We start from the raw sequence: 16,879 nt of genomic DNA on the forward strand, positions 1-16,879 counted from the left end.
GAAACAATACCTATTCTACTAAAGCTGTTCCAAAAGATAGAAAGAGACAGAATACTTCCAAACTCGTTTTATGAGGCCAGCATCACCTTGATTCCAAAACCAAAGACCCTACGAAAAAGGAGAATTATAGACCAATATCGCTGATGAACACAGATGCAAAAATTCTCAACAAGGATCCAACAGTACATTAAGAGGATTATTCACCATGACCAAGTGGGATTTATCCCTGGGATGCAAGGCTGGTTCAACATGTGTAAAGCAATCAGTGTGATAGAGCATATCAACAAGAGAAAACACAAGAACCATATGATCCTCTCAGTAGATACAGAGAAAACATTTGACAAAATACAGCATGAATTCCTGATCAAAACTCTTCAGAGAGTTTTATAGAGAAACTCTATAGAGAGAACATTCCTCAGCATCTTAAAAACCGTATACAAAAAGCCCACAGCAAATATCATTCTCAATGGGGAAACACTGAGAGCCTTTCCCCTAAGATCAGGAACATGACAGGGATGTCCACTCTCACCACTGCTATTCAACGTAGTACTAGAAGTCCTAGCCTCAGCAATCAGGCAACAAAAAGAAATAAAAGGTATTCAAATTGGCAAAGAAGAAGTCAAACTCTCCCTCTTTGTAGATGACATGATACTGTACATAGAAAACCCAAAGACTCCACCCCAAGATTTCTAGAACTCATACAGCAATTCAGCAGTGTGGCAGGATACAAAAATCAATGGCCAGAAATCAGTGGCATTTCTATACACTCACAATGAGACTGAAGAAAGAGAAATTAAGGAGTCAATCCCATTTACAATTGCACCCAAAAGCATAAGATACCTAGGAATAAACCTAACCAAAGAGGTAAAGGATCTATACCCTAAAAACTACACAACACTTCTGAAAGAAATTGAGGAATACACAAAGAGATGGAAAAATATTCCATGCTCATGGATTGGAAGAATTAATATTGTGAAAATGTCAATGCTACCTAGGGCAATTTACACTTTTAATGTAATCCCTATCAAAATACCATGGACTTTCTTCAGAGAGTTGGAACAAATAATCTTAAGATTTGTGTGGAATCAGAAAAGACCCCGAATAGCCAGGGGAATATTAAAAAAGAAAACCATAGCTGGGGACATCACAATGCCAGATTTCAGGTTGTACTACAAAGCTGTGGTCATCAAGACAGTGTGGTACTGGCACAAAAACAGACACATAGATCAATGGAACAGAATAGAGAATCCAGAAATGGGCCCTCAACTCTATGGTCAACTAATATTGACAAAGCAGGAAAGACTATCCACTGGAAAAAGGACAGTCTCTTCAATAAATGGTGCTGGGAACATTGGACAGCCACTTGTAGAAGAACGAAACTAGACCATTCTTACACCATACACAAAGATAAACTCAAAATGGTTGAAAGATCTAAATGTGAGTCAAAAATCCATCAAAATCTTAGAGGGGAACACAGGCAACACCCTTTTTGAACTTGGCCACAGCAATGTCTTGCAAGATACATCTATGAAGGCAAGGGAAATAAAAGCAAAAATGAATTATTGGGACTTAATCAAGATAAAAAGCTTTTGCACAGCAAAAGAAACAGTCAACAAAACTAAAAGACAACCTACAGAATGGGAGAAGATATTTGCAAATGACATATCAGATAAAGGGCTAGTATCCAAGATCTAGAAAGAACTTATTAAACTCAACAGCAAAGAAACAAACAATCCAATCATGAAATGGGCAAAAGACATGAACAGAAATTTCACCAAAGAAGACATGGACATGGCCAACAAGCACATGAGAAAATGCTCCGCATCACTTGCCATCAGGGAAATACACATCAAAACCACGATGAGATACCACCTCACCCCAGTGAGAATGGGGAAAATTAACAAGACAGAGAACAACAAATGTTGGAGAGGATGTGGAGAAAGGGGAACCCTCTTGCACTTTTGGTGGGAATGTGAACTGGTGCAGCCACTCTGGAAAACTGTGTGGAGGTTCCTCAAAGAGTTAAAAATAGATCTGCCCTAGGACCCAGCAATTGCACTGCTGGGGATTTACCCCAAAGATACAGATGCAGTGAAATGGCAGGACACCCCGATGTTTATAGCAGCAATGTCCACAATAGCCAAATTGTGGAAGGAGCCTTGGTGCCCATCGAAAGATGAATGGATAAAGAAGATGTGGTTTATGTATACAATGGAATATTACTCAGCCATTAGAAACAACAGATACCCACCATTTGCTTCAACGTGGATGGAACTGGAGGGTATTATGCTGAGTGAAGTAAGTCAATCGGAGAAGGACAAACATTATATGGTCTCATTCATTTGGGAAATATAAAAAATAGTGAAAGGTATTAAAGGGGAAGGGAGAGAAAAAGAGTGAGAAATATCAGTGAGGGTGATGGAACATGAGAGACTCCTAACTCTGGGAAATGAACCAGAGGTAGTGGAAGGGGAGGTGGGCGGGGGGTTGGGGTGACTGGGTGACAGGCACTGAGGGGGGCACTTGATGGGATGAGCATTGGGTGTTATGCTATATATTGGCAAGTAGAACTCCAATAAAATTTTTTTTAAAAAAAAGTTGGGTGTGGTGGAAAAATCATGGTTAGTGGGACAATGTTTGTTCCCAAGTGGGGTGACTTAAGACTCTACTCATAAACTTGACTCAGTAGATCCATTCCCATAGGCACACCTCATTTTATTACGCTGTGCTTCATTGCACTTCGCAAATATCATGCTTTTTACAAACCAAAGGTGTGTGGCAACCCTGCACGGAGCAAGTCTGGTCTATTGGTGCTGTTTTTCAGATAGCATCTGCTCACTTCACGTCCTTTTCACGTTTTGGTAATTCTCAATAGTTCAAATTTTTCATTATTGTTATACTTTTTATGGGGATCTGTGATCAGGGATTACTGAAAGCTCTGATGACGGTTAGCATTTTTTAGCAATCAAGTATTTTTAAATTCAGGTATGGATCTCACTCTTCTAGGCCTAATGCTACTGCATACTTAATGGACTACAGTGTGGTGTAAGCCTAACTTTCATATATATACACCGGGAAACCCGAAACTTCGTTTGACTTGCTCTGTTGCGGTATTTGCTTTATTGCAGTGGTCTGGAAGTGAACCACAGTTATCTCCCAGGTTTGCCTGTAATGATACTAATAAATATAATGACTCTCAGTTTTCTTATCTTTTTTCTTTTTTAAAAATTATTTATTTATTCATGAGAGACAGAGAGAGAGAGAGAGAGAGAGAGGCAGAGACACAGGCAGAGGGAGAAGCAGGCTCCATGCAGGGAGCCCGATGCGGGACTTGATCCTGGGGACCCAAGATCATACCCTGGGCGAAAGGCGGCGCTAAACCTCTGAGCCACCCAGGCTGCCCTCAGTTTTCTTATCTTTAAATTGGGCACTACAATCCCACCCCTTCTATTTGTATTAAATTACGTAAGGACACAAAAGGACTTATCATATGTAGTGGAGCCGCAATAATTATTCCCTACTTTTGCCTTCTCTATACCCATATTCTTCTCCACTGGAAAATTCAAGCTCCAAGTGTTATTGAATGGGATCAGGGTATGGGAGCTGTTTCTAGTGTCTCTGAGTGATTCTTCTAGTTTCTCAGTTTTAAAAAACCTCTATTGTGAAATAAGAGGTGACATGAGTGATGCTAGTGTTTACGTAATAATAGATGTAACCTCTGAAAAAAATTTTGGAGGCTAGAGAGAACCATAATCACTGTTCATCAACTTTTTACTACATAACTGATCATGCACTGGGGAATTCATAAACATCAATTCACCTTAATGAACCTAAAAGTGAGACACTAGAGCATGGAAGTCGGGAGCTTGCCTTTTGGAACAAACTGCATGGAGTCAAAACCAAGCAATTCAACTTACCAGCTGTGCGACCCCGGGCAAGTCACACAACGTCCCTGTGCCTCAAGTCTGTAATATGAGGCTAATGTTAGTAGCTAAAATTAAGTAAGTTATTATTGAGAAAATTGTTAGAACCGTGCTGGGTTCATTATAAGTAGCACATATTAGTGATAATTATGAATCATATGATTAAATCTAAAAGCAAACCCAATCCCTATTTTACAAAGGAGCCTCAGAGAATTTAGACGGTTGGCTTAATGTCAAGCTTGTGAAGCAGGCTACTGTGATTTGAGCATATCTGTTACATACCTGCTATAACAAAGCAGGGCAAAGTAAGTAAAAAAAAAAAATTTCCAGTAAGATAGAAGAGAGAAAAGAAATCATTGGCAAAGATGAGCTTCTATGGGTCATCTGATCCTTCTTGGCATCTCTGGACACTGGCACGCTTAAACTATCCTAGAAACTGGAAGGTTTGCCCTTGGCTTCTCTGATGTGAAACTATTTGCTACATTAGTTTCCTTAGAATTTATTTCATTTCTTCTAATTCATTGGAAACTAAAATCCTGGCTAGGTAGTGCTGAGCCTGCCTCTACCTAGCCACCTGTCACTGACCTGAGCGAGGGCTCTTGTACCTCAGTGGCCTGGCTTGTGGCAAATCAGGCCTTGCTTCACCTTCTGCAGTTAGGTGAGAAGCAATTATTGCCCAGTCAATCAGTAAGAGACAGGGTGATGAAGGGAGGACAAAGAAAACATCAATCACGAACTGAAGAGCTGATAAAGACCACAGAACAGAAGGTCCAAAAGAGAGCCACCGGAAAAGGTAGAAACCCACATTTTTCCACACAGAGAATACATGGGCTTGAAGTCAGAAGATCTGATTTCCCATCGTGGCCCTACTATGTATTAGTGGCCTTGTGACTTTGGGCAAGTCACTTAAGTTCCTTGAGCCTCAAGTTTCTCATCTGTAAAATGGGGAGAATAAATCAATCTCTGAGGATTGTTGGAGAGCCAAATCATAGTTTAAAAATATATTCGGAGGGATCCCTGGGTGGCGCAGCGGTTTAGCGCCTGCCTTTGGCCCAGGGCGTGATCCTGGAGACCCGGGATCGAATCCCACGTCGGGCTCCCGGTGCATGGAGCCTGCCTCTCCCTCTGCCTATGTCTCTGCCTCTCTCTCTCTCTCTCTGTGACTATCATAAATAAATAAAAAAATTAAAAAAATATATATTCTGAAAAAAATAAATAAAAATATATTCTGAGTAGAAATTCTTTGTAAACTCCAAAACAGCGTACGTGTTCTTTACTAAAGTTACTAATGTGCTAAGTTGTTTTTAAGATGAAAAGCATTAGTAGGGACTGTGGGGGAAGAGAGCTTATTATAACACCATTTTACTTTTTTAATACACCATAGGTCTTAAGAATTATCAGAGGACAAGACAGTGGAGAGTGGACTAGACATGATTAAAAGAGTACAACACCACTTCTTCCTTCGATGACTTGTGTGATGTGACAATGCAATCTCCAGAGCCTCAATACCTTGAATCAGATTTTGCGCACAAGCACAAACATTAATTGGAGGCTTCCAAAACTTGCTCTGTGGTAAAAGATAATTATGTGTGTGGGTAAAGGGTTCAGAGGATCATATACCTGCCTTTTCAAGGCAAAGAGATTTACCATACGAAGTTGATGCGGTGCAAGAGGAACATTGATTTTATAAGAGGAACCATTTCTATTAAATATTTCCACTTATACCTCATTGATATCCCATTTGTTCCCCATTAAAGAGATTTATGGCAACCTGTGCCTCTCTTCTCAGTGGGTAATTTCACACACTTCACAACGGAACAGTTGTCTTCTTAATTCTGTGGTCCACAGTCTATTTAGATCACAGGATTATACCCTTTTGTGTAAAGAGTATTTAATGACTTGATTTGAGGGAGATGGAGATTACTTTTATTGGATCCAGATCTTTTCAGGCATTTTCTGGAATGAAGATAAAAGCTAAGCCAGGTGGACCCATCTCCCTCTCTTGTTGGGTAGAGCCCTTTCTTCATGGATCAATTTGGCTGCTGTTTTTGAGGGGTGAGGTGTGTGACTTTGTGCTGTGTGTTGCAGTAATATGTATGAAAAATAAGAGGTTTTTTTTTCAGGTGCTTTTAACTTTCTTGGTAAGAAATCTATGGGAAGAATCCATTCCTTTTTGTATTTTAAGATTTGTTTTGTTTTAAGATTTGTTATTTATTTGAGAGAGTGTGAGAGAGAACATGAATGGGGGTGGGCAGAGGGAGAGGGAAAAGTAGACTCTGTTGAGCAGAGAGCTTGATGTGGGGCTGGATCCCAGGGGTATAAGTGGGAATATTTAACTGAAATTTTTCCCTTTGTAAAATCAGTGCCCACATACATTACTTAGACTTCACCTATTAAATCTGATCGGAACAAATCCTAATGCAGAAGAGAAAGAAACTACATGTATAGTCTTAGACTTCTCTAAGGGAAGAGTGCTTTGCCTCTGTCTTGTGGTCTCCCGTACCTTGAAATTAGTAGTGAAGTTTGACACGTGATTCTGACTTGATAATCGACCCTTAATGTTATCTCACTGGGTCACTCTGCCTCTCTTCTGTCCTCATCCATTATATGAACTAGCTGAAATCCTTTTTTTTTTTTTTTAAAGATATTTAAGAATCTCTACATCCAACGTGAGGCTCAAACTCATGACCCCAAAATCAAGAGTTGTGTGCTCTACCGACTGAGCCAGACAGTCAGTAGAGCTGATATCCTTTAGGGACCATTAGACCTCAGTTGGACTCTCCTCTTCATTTCTTAGTAGTACCGAGACTTCAGTCTGGTGTTGTAGAATTTAGCTTTCTTGTCTGCCAAATGAGTTTGCCAAGAGTGCTGTCTAGAGTGGTTTTGGTAAACAAGTGTGGAGCACCTTACCCTTCCCTGCAGTAGAGGAGGCACTCCTTTTCCAGTTGGAATAAGCCTGGTTGGCAGGAGAGGCACTGTGTGCTGCGTCTCCCTTCACATGTCCTACAGGAGTTGTGGCAGGGGACACACTGGTGGCTGTCCTCATCAGTGTAGTAGCCCTCGGGGCAGTCCTGCACGCAGATGGTGTCTGCCAAGGAAGGAAAAGAATCTGCCTTGATATCAGGTATGACATGTGTCTCCCAAACCTCCTCTCTGTGCTCCCCTCTGTGAACCATGGTGGGAGTGGTAGATGCAGGAGGAAGGAGATGATGTCCCTGTGAGTATCTTGCTTCTCAGGTCTCCTGGGTTGGGGAGATAGATGCTAACACTTTCCAGATCTTGGGCATATTTGTCTCCCTGCCCCCTGCTCCTCATGCTCCTCCACTACTCCTTCTTCTGGCTGAGTGAATTTTGCTTCATTTTCTTTCTCACATGCCTGTGTGAAGCCTAATCATGGTATTCCTGGAAACCTGAGGGCATTGCTTCACATCAGAGATAACCTTCAAATATGATCTGCTGGAGGTGGCCAGCCTCAGACCATGCCAGACTTCAGAAGATTTATTAATCACTGGTTGCAAAAGCCGGGGGAAATTCTGATTAGGGGCTGAGTACCCGCATGTTTGTAAAGTGTTTCTCCACCGACTGCTTATTAATCCAAGGGAACATAGTAACTAAGCAATGGAGACATTGGACAGCACTCTGAACAGATGACCACAGCTAGCATCCCTGTTGAAGTATTCTGGCTGAGAATGCATCATCTCCATGCAGCCGTGGGCAGTCTCACACAGGCTCCAATGGACGGACAGGGACCATATTCTTCCAAAATGTTGATACGATGTAGAAAAACTGTCTATGGAAATGTTTCAGATTAAGGGGGGCATCAGAGAGCAATACCTGGTTGGAAACTGGCTCCTGTTCCAAGGGGGAATTGCCACACTTATAAAACAGATGATATAGTAAAGTAGTCATGTTAAATTCACTTGCATCGACAACTGTACCATGGCTATGTAAAAAAGCATCCCTATTTTTAGGAAATACAGACCAAAGTATTAAAGCTAAAGGAGTCACAATGTGTAGGTCACATCCTCAGATGATCGGGAAAATATTTATTGGAAATTGAGAGAGAGCAAGAGTAAGCTAGTGATTGAGTAAATGGGGGTACAAGAGTAGGGGTGGGCAGAGTGGGTGAAGGGTACATGTGTGATGTACTTTGTACTTTTGTTTTTTCTGTAGGTTTGAAAATTTTCCAAATATAAAGTGAAATATTAGAAAGATACCAAATACATCCTGGACACCAGTTTTGCAGCTGGAGGGAAAGAAAGAGCCAGCCCTCAGTCGAGGAAAGGTAACTCACTGAGAAGAAGGCTGTCCCTTGGGCAGGAGTGACACTGTTCCTCTGTGGGCCCAGTGCAGCGGAAGCACTTAGCATGGCAGGGCTTGCATTTCAGAGCCTGCACATCCCAGTACTCAGAGTGGGTGCATTCCTTGTGAGGCATGCAGGTCCCGTGGCTGTTGATCTGCAGGCCTTCCTGACAGGTGGTGCACGTCCCAGGTGACAAGCAGGTCTGGCAGGACTTGTGGCAATCTGTTGGCACAGTGAAAGCAGAAGAGCTAGTGAGAGAGGGATGGGGTCCCCGCTGGAAGGTGTGTTTCCATTCCTTCCTCCTCTGTTTCAGAGATTTCTAGGGTTCCAGGTCAAGGACCACCAGTTGGGTAGAACTCTGGGGCTCTGGGTAGAGCATTCTAGTCAAATGAGAAGGAAGATGGCCATTGCACATTCTCTATACTATCTAGGGAGCCCCTTCTTGCACCATCCAGAAATACTGGACTCAGTGTAGCTACCAAAACTGCAACAAAATAATAAGCAATTCTGTAGAGTATTGTCATACGCTGGTTTGTGACCTGCTCACCCCGTAACTCTTATGCTATGGTCTTCCACTGACGTCTCAGAACCCCTGGAGCTTAATACTAACGTAACAATTGTTGAGGTGTATTATAATTATCTGTTGATCAAAAAAAAAAAAAAACCTCTTTTGTATCCATTGATGAGCACACAGTCCCCTGTGAGGGGGCCTGGCATGTAGCAGGTGATCAGTAAATTTTTGTTAGCCAATTAAAAGCAAAACCATTCATTTATCCCTGGAATTTTAACAATTGCTGTTCCCTCTGTCTAGAATAAAGGTGCAGTTTGTTTCCTTCTGTTTTTCTTTTTTATCCTTTTCTTTTAAAAGGATTTTATTTATTCATTCATGACAGACACACACACACAGAGGCAGAGACATAGGCAGAGGGAGGAGCAGACTTCCCAAGAGGAACCTAATGCAGGACTCAGTCCCAGGACCCCAGGATCACACCCTGAGCCAAAGGCCATCGCTCAACCGCTGAGCCACCCAGGTGCCCTTCCTTCTATTTTTCAATGATGTCTTCAGGCTGCCTTCTCTCTAATTTCAACTCCATCTTGGCCAACTTCCTGTTCTCCTGCCCTGCCTTTCTTTTCCTTTTGACTTGCCTTCTTTGGGGTCTGTCTTCCCTGCCGTGTTCTGTCTGTATTGCCTCCTGCTTTTCCCCAGGCCCGGAGGAGCACACAGCACACAGTAGGCCCCCAGTAAGTGCTCACTGAATGAGCAGACACATGGCATTATTGTCATCTCATTTTATCTAGATCAGCAAATTGAGGCTGAAGTTGTTAAGTCTCTTGGCTGTGGAAGGCCCAGCATTAGAGGTTGAACCCAGGAGCTTAATCAGAGCTCTTGCTGTTTCTGCCCCAGTGCCTTGGGACAGTGCCTTGAGAACCCCCAGTGGGATTCTCAGAGGTGCCTATGTTCTCTCATAGAAGATAATCTGTATGATCTAAATGGATCCCAAACCCTTGTGTTTCTTAGAGGAGATTCTGCTTGGTTCCAGATGCTTCTCTACACCTATCCAAATCTTAATTTTTCAGGTCAGACCTTTGTTTCTTCTCTCTGGAAAGTCCAATAGTCACCCTGTTTCTTCCAGTACCAGCTCCCCTCAGCCTGCCTTTGGACTGGTGAAGGAGCCATACATAGCCTTGCTGGGAGAGCTCTCAAGTTAGTTCCCAACAGCTGAGCTGGCCTGAGGGGAGCCCAGGCATTTGTACAGTTGTATTTTCCTGTTTTTTGAAGCTTCCCAGGTGATTCTAATGGACAACCAGGGATGGAGATCAGGGGTCTTTCTTAGTGAGAAAATTAGGTCAGGTAAGTCAAGTACATGTACATGTACTGTGAGGCCTGCAAAGTTCTCGGTAGGGCCAGTTCCCTTTGTTGCTGAACACCAGAGAAAGACCAGAAATCGACCCTTTGTTCCTGCTCGAGCATAGGCACGATGGCTTCGCAGGTCTTTGACTGAGCCACTAAACTTCTCTGGCCCCAAGCCCTCTCCCACCCCATCTTCTGCCCAGGTTCTAGTCCATGCTCTTTCAGCTGGAACATGGACACTAGAGTGCCATACGTAAAACATGACAGATCATCAGGCTAGAGCAGAAAGCTGTCAGGAGTCGGCTACATCTTCATGTCTCGTGATATGAAAAACATTTTCCTGGGACACCTAGGTGGCTCAGTGGTTGAGTGTCTGCCTTTGGCTCAGGTCATGATCCTGGGGTCCTGGAATCGAGTCCCGCATCAGGCTCCCTGCAGGGAGCCTGCTTCTCCCTCTGCCTGTGTCTCTGCCTCTCTCTCTGTGTCTCTCATGAATACATAAACAAAAAGTCTTAAAAAAAGAAAGAAAAGAAAAAATAATTTCTCTGAGTTTGTCCTGGGACATGGGGGGCCTGGGGTCTCTCTTGCCACATGGGTGCACCCTCAAGCTCCCGCTGCTGTTGGGACCACCTGTGCACACCTAAGCAGTGCTTGCTGGATGGCAACACGGGGCCAGGTTACTACTGGCTGCCTAGCTGGAGTGAAACTCCAGGAAACTCCAGTTTTCAGGAAACTCTGGAGAAGTTCACCCAGGATGATTCATTTGTTTTGCGAATTCTGACAATAGACCACTTATTGTATTTTTCCTGTTCTGAGGCAAACAATTGATACCTAGGCAAAACATCAGGAGGCATAAACAAGAGCAGATCCCTGCTTGAGCAGGGAGGGGTTGACCTGCTGGGGGGTAGGGGGGTGTACGGGTCCCCAGGGTCCTCAGGGCAGGAGCTGCCGAAGCACATAAGGAGCCATGGAGGGGAACAGATCCATGAGTTGACTCAAGACGCACCAAGAAAATCCTCTGTGGCACAGCTCGCCTCATGCTGCTGTAAAGTGGCTTCAAGTTTTAAGAAAAAAAAATCTTCCATTTTGGGTGACTTGTGAAGGCTCATCTCTGCTGTGAAACTTCACATAAGAATTCTTTTTGATCAGTAGTTCAGAGCCTCTTTTTTTTTCAGAGCCCCTTTTGTGAGGAGGGTCAGTCTGATGTGTTATTAAGAAAAGTTATGTGGTCAAAGCGTATGAATGATTCATGTTAAAAGTAAATAATAAATTAGGGCAGATTCAAAGTCTGCTTTCTTGAGCAGGAGGGAAATGGATGGGATGACAGCTTTGGGGCTGGAACCCTGCAAACCCCAGCACCTGCTTCATCTCAGCAGAAACCCACAGTTGTGTCAGGCTCCCTGGGATGCTTGGCCATGCCCCCGCGAGTCTTTACCTCTGCAATCCTTAGTCTCTTTTTCATAGTAAGTTCCCGCTGGGCACTCGTCCAAACACTGTCCATCATAGAAAACCAAGGAGGGCTCGGCACAGAGGTCACAGTCATCGGCTGAGGGGCCACTACACTCCAGACAGTCTTCGTGGCAGGGGATACACTGGCCTAAGTCCGCATAGAAGCTTTGGGGACAGGATTGATGACACATATCCTTGTACAGGAACGACTGAGGCATACATTCTAGGGGAAAGAGGATGCAGCAAGTTACCCCCAGGACACAGGAGAAAGGAATTCATTCCTTTTGTAGTGGGCTGGCCTGTCTGGACCACACCAGCTCCTTTGTTCTGAGTGTTTCATGTACGTGCCCCATGACATCTCTAAGCTTTGGGAGAGAAGACCACATAGGGTGGCCTGATGATGTGGCGCTGGGTTTACAGCCTGAAATGATCTGCCCCTTGGAGGTGTAAAAAAAAAAAAAAAATGCAGTGCTGTGGCCAGACCAGCTATGGCTGAGGTGCTGGAGGTATTGTTGACGACCCAGAAAACTTGCTCTATTCAATCCAAAAGTGGTTTAAAAATCCTTGCATTAGTTAAATTTTCATTCAATGATAGGGTAGGTCAGTGATATAGACATGGTTGCTCAGTGTGAGGAATGCATTGTGGGTTTCTTTCATTTGTATTCATTCTCTTGAGGGAAACCAAGAAAACATACTCAGTCACACCAAGAGAATCCTTTTGAAAGAACAGCACCAGTTAAATGAATCTTGCTCTGGAAAGGAAATTAGCCCTTCTTGGAGATAATACCAGAAAAAAGAATTCCTAGCCAGAGTGCTATTCTGTCACCTGAACTTTTCTTTCGTATCTTTTGTGACAGTGGCAATTCTCTAGCTACCTCTGTGTTCCATTAATATCAGCCTCTTCTATAAGATTTTGGGCTCAAAGAGGCAGGAACTTTGGGTTCTTATTTTTATGTCTAGCAGCTGGGATGGTGAGTGGCACACCCCTAAGTGCTCAGTACACCTGTGCGGAAGAAATCATGCAGCAAAGGGGTTTGCATTTGTCTTGGCTTGAAGAATCTATAATGGGAAGGCATTAAACTCATCTTTGATTTCCTCAGTGATGTGCACAGAGGTGGTTATGTTTCAGTAAAGGTAGGGAGACTGGTTCTCTCCATTCTGCATGGGCACCTTCCCCACCCAGCTCAGATCATCGGTCCCCAGGGAGGGTGGTTTGTGAGAGCCACACTCTTCCCTGGGATGCTCCCAGGTACCTTTGCATGTTTTCTCATGGATGCAGTCCTGACACATCTCAGGGCAATGCTTGCACACCCCCTCCATGGCCACGTGCCTCTCAGGGCAGGCTTCCCAGCATGCTCCCTGGTGCAGGATGAGGCTTCCTTGGCAAGAGTGGCAGTTGGTGGCATTTCCTTCACATGTTCTGCAAGGAGAGCTACAGGGCGTACACATACTGTCTTCTGCGTAGAAGCCCCTGTGTGGAGGACAGAGCACACCTGGAGAAGCTTTCCAACTAGGGAAATGAGTCACGCTTGGTGGCACAGGATTTGGGACTTGAAGAAAAAAACTAGAGGGACTATTGCTATTGTGGGACCGAATGAGGCCATCAGACTTCCCAAGAAAGAGCAGTTAGAAATCAAATCTGGGAGGAGAAAAAGGAAAGGTACAGGCATTATCCTTGTGAATTTGTTTTGTTTAAAGACAATTTGTGTTAATTTGTGTAGAGTTTGGCTATCTTCCGGGTCCCCATTTTATCTCCTAATTTCTTTTCTTTTTTAATTAGAGCCTTATGTTAGAGTAGAAGATGCTTTTAATGCATTTTTAATGAAAAATTTTAATTTAATAAATTACTGAATTTAGTACTTAATATAAAATGATCATTCATAATTAGGTTAAGAAGTTGTTTTTAAAAAGCTCCAAAGGTTTAATGCCCTATAAAATTGGAACTGCTTTTGCTTTCCGATGCTCTCAGCCAACCTCTGGTTGGCTTTTTCTTTTTTTTTCTTTTAAACACACACACACAACATTAGCACACAACATCAAATGTATTTACAGTAGCTGTCAGTGGAGTATATATTTATGTGACTGACTTTCTTCAAGGTGGATTCTGATGTCTATGTATGTTATACCTCTGAATGATTACATTATCATGCCATAGACATCTCTCACTGATTGGTGAACACAGTACATATGAAAGCCTCAACCTTTTCAAATATATCTGGAAGATGAAGGAAATATAAACAATTTCTTTGAAGAAGAAAGCTGAAGGAAAAGCTAGAGCTTGCAAAACAGGAAAATCATAAACCAGTGTAGAGAATATGGACTTCTGATGTTCTAAGTATCTGTTCCAATTGTTTCCTATAATTTTCAACCTGTTTGTCAGCTATTGCCTTAATAGTGCTGTGTGACAAAACACCCCAAAATTCATCACCCGTGCATCTGTGGGAAGGCAGATCTAGGCTGAGCTTGTGCTCGACGAGGCATATGTCATTGTACAGGGAGAGCTCAGGCATGTACTCCAGGGGAAGGAGGCTTCACCCCGAGATACACAATGGACCCAGGTCTTCTTCATGTCCCTTTATCTTCCCTAGCATAGGGACCTACTGGAGCACATTCTTCTCTTAGCCAGGACAGAGCACAAGAAGGCAAAGTCATCCAGGCAAACAGGTTTTAAGCCTCTGCTTCCCTTCTGCTAATATCCTGTTGGCTAGAGCAAATCAACCCGGCCCAAAGTCAAGTGTCAGAGAAATCCATTCTGTGTCTTGCTGCAAAGTGACAAGCAGAGGGCACGGGGACTTGGAGGGGGTGAAGAATTGTAGCCAATAACTCAGCCTTCTAGAGTCCTTTTTGAATCCATGCCAATAAGGAATCCTATATGACGTCTGGATGTTTTAATGAACTCATTCACATCTGTTCAATCATTCTTTTAGCCATTCTTCTATTTATTCAGTAAACAAAAATAAACTGAATGTATCAGGAAGATATAGGACAGGGGTGAATAAAGGTTAAATATCTAATGGAGTTTTAAGAAAGAAAAATTGGAAATGAAGCAGTTTAGGAGAAGAGGGGGAACCAAATAGTATCCAGAGGAAAGCTACGAGCAGGCTCCCCTATCCAGTAGTATCTTAGCTTTTTTTGGACCATGATGGAGAACAAAGACACCACTGCTGTGTCCAATCAAGTCAATCTGTTAAAAATGAATTTGGCGAGACAGTGGATAGAAATACTTTACACACTCAATAAAAGTTTGATTAAATTTGAGAAATTTGAAGGTAAGTAGATTTAGTGCATTCTCAAAGCTATCATGTCTTCTACCTGAATGAGAATTTGGAGGATTCATTGTTTGTGTGTGTGTGGAGGGATTTGACTCCACCCCAGGAAAGGTCTGGCTTTCCTCCCTAGGGAACCTCTGAATTTGTAGAATTTCCCAAGTGGTAGGAATGTCCTTGTTATTCATCATTGTCCTTGTTATTCATCATTCTTTCTGGAAAGGAAGGACTCAGGGTGGGACTGGCCACCCCCTGTAGTTTTAGAAGGGGGCACTGACCCCCCTGAAGGCCAAGGGATTGGAGGCTTTGGGCCACATGATGTTACTTGACCTCTGGGAAATTTTCAGCACTACGCCTAGTCAAGGTCTCTGCAGATTTGTTTCTGGATACCAAACACGAACAGTTTGAGTAAGAATTTGTAAAGATGTAGCGCTAAGAAACCTTTTCCAGATTCTTCTCCTAGGAGAGTCTGTGCATGTCCTATAGTATGCTCAAATAAAAGGAATGGATTCAGGCAAAAAAGAGAAAAAAAATATGAAGTGCATGGGATCAAGTTTGCAAATCTGTTGATTTAAATAGAAAATTTATCCTGGCTAATCAGGGTGAGTCAGGATATTCACAAGGGTCTAAAACATGGAAGAATGACGAGAAATAGAAAAATGTCCACGTGATTTGATATAAAAAAGACTCAAGTGGATATTATTTTTTCAATGGTTTGTTTAGTGATTCTTTCCCTACTAGCATAACATTTTATCCACTTCTAATGTTAAAGCACAATAAAAAAATATTGAAGACTATTGCTAACTAAAAAATATGTCAATCCCAGAAACTTGTCAGGAGGCAGCCATAAGGTTCTTCACTTTCTGAAAGCAGCCTTCTCTACACATGATATGGAGAACAAAGGTAAAAGAAATATAGGGGAAATAATTAAATTTCCTGATAACTTACAGCCCATTGACAAGTACTTGGACAGGCAGAGTGAATTTTCTCCAGGACCTCAGCTGCCTCAATGTCAATACTTTGCTGGAGGTCCAAGGCAACCTTAGCTTGACATTAGCTCAACCTGCAGGCTTCTGTAAAATTCCTTTGGAAACTTCCTTTCTCCCCACACTCCACCCTCCTCTTCAAGATACATGTTAGCAATCATCCCCCAAACATATGGCCCACTGATCTACATCTGAAGGGCTTCCAGGACTAAGGTTTTACTAGACAGGAGTAAGTGAGTTTTCCCCAACAACAGCTAGCCCCTCAAGGTCCTTGAAACCTTGCTTCTGAATCCTTAGAGACTTATACTATCCCTAACCCCCTTCCAACTTGAAAATATATGAGTATCCATTCCTTATGACTCCAGTATGGCTCTTTCTGCCCACAGGTCTTGTCCCTGTGCTTTAATAAAACCACCTTTTTTTGCACCGAAGATGTCTCAAGAATTCTTTCTTGACCATATGCTCTGGTACCCCAACATCTCACATCACACAGATCTTCCCAGTGATCTGCCCTCCTGTCTTCTCCCTGCATTGACAAAACTTTTTTTGTTAATATTTTATCTCATTGTTTCGTTAAGAAGAAAAATAATATTTCTTTTGAGAAGAAATGGCCACTTGCCTTAAATTGTTAATTTCAAAGTACTCTATATTGAAGTTTTTCAGCCCAGACAAATATATGTAACAAAAGCTGAATAGTTCTGGAGCTTCACCTCCAGACACTTTTATAGACACCTAAGACAGTGACTGCCAGCACTTAAAGTAAGACTGTATTTTTCTTCTATCAGAGCTTCATATCTTTCACATTTGGTGAATTTGAGCACACTTGTTTTGTTACCTTTTAAACAATCACTATAATGATGTATGTTACTACTTAAACTTTTCTTTTTTATGAACATATACCATATTTGAAAAAGTGGTGGTCACTAATGCTGACATGGTAATTTTTTTAAAAATTTTATTTACTTAAGTAATCTCTACATCCCACATGGGGCTCTAACTCATGACCTGGGGATCAAGAGTCACATACTCTTCTGACTGAGCCCGCCAGGCACCCTGACTTAGAAGTAGTTCTGAACCATTCCTATAACATTCAAAGAATC

At 42.5% G+C, this 16,879-nt stretch overlaps 1 protein-coding gene across 7 annotated transcripts in view; it reads right to left on the reverse strand.

The window, feature by feature from the left end:
- The window catches only part of PCSK5 (proprotein convertase subtilisin/kexin type 5), a 446,264-nt gene that overhangs the window by 23,596 nt on the left and 405,789 nt on the right, over nt 1–16,879 (reverse strand). For all 7 annotated transcript variants that reach the window (XM_041744555.1, XM_041744554.1, XM_041744551.1 and 4 more), the window contains 4 exons: nt 12,781–12,998; nt 11,514–11,750; nt 8,218–8,448; nt 6,834–7,011 (listed from right to left, as the gene is read on the reverse strand). In XM_041744555.1, coding sequence (XP_041600489.1) covers nt 6,834–7,011; nt 8,218–8,448; nt 11,514–11,750; nt 12,781–12,998 — 864 coding nt within the window. The remainder of the gene's footprint in view (nt 1–6,833; nt 7,012–8,217; nt 8,449–11,513; nt 11,751–12,780; nt 12,999–16,879) is intronic.

Source organism: Vulpes lagopus, chromosome 2 (genome assembly GCF_018345385.1).
Source record: "Vulpes lagopus strain Blue_001 chromosome 2, ASM1834538v1, whole genome shotgun sequence".
Classification (NCBI taxonomy): domain Eukaryota; kingdom Metazoa; phylum Chordata; class Mammalia; order Carnivora; family Canidae; genus Vulpes; species Vulpes lagopus.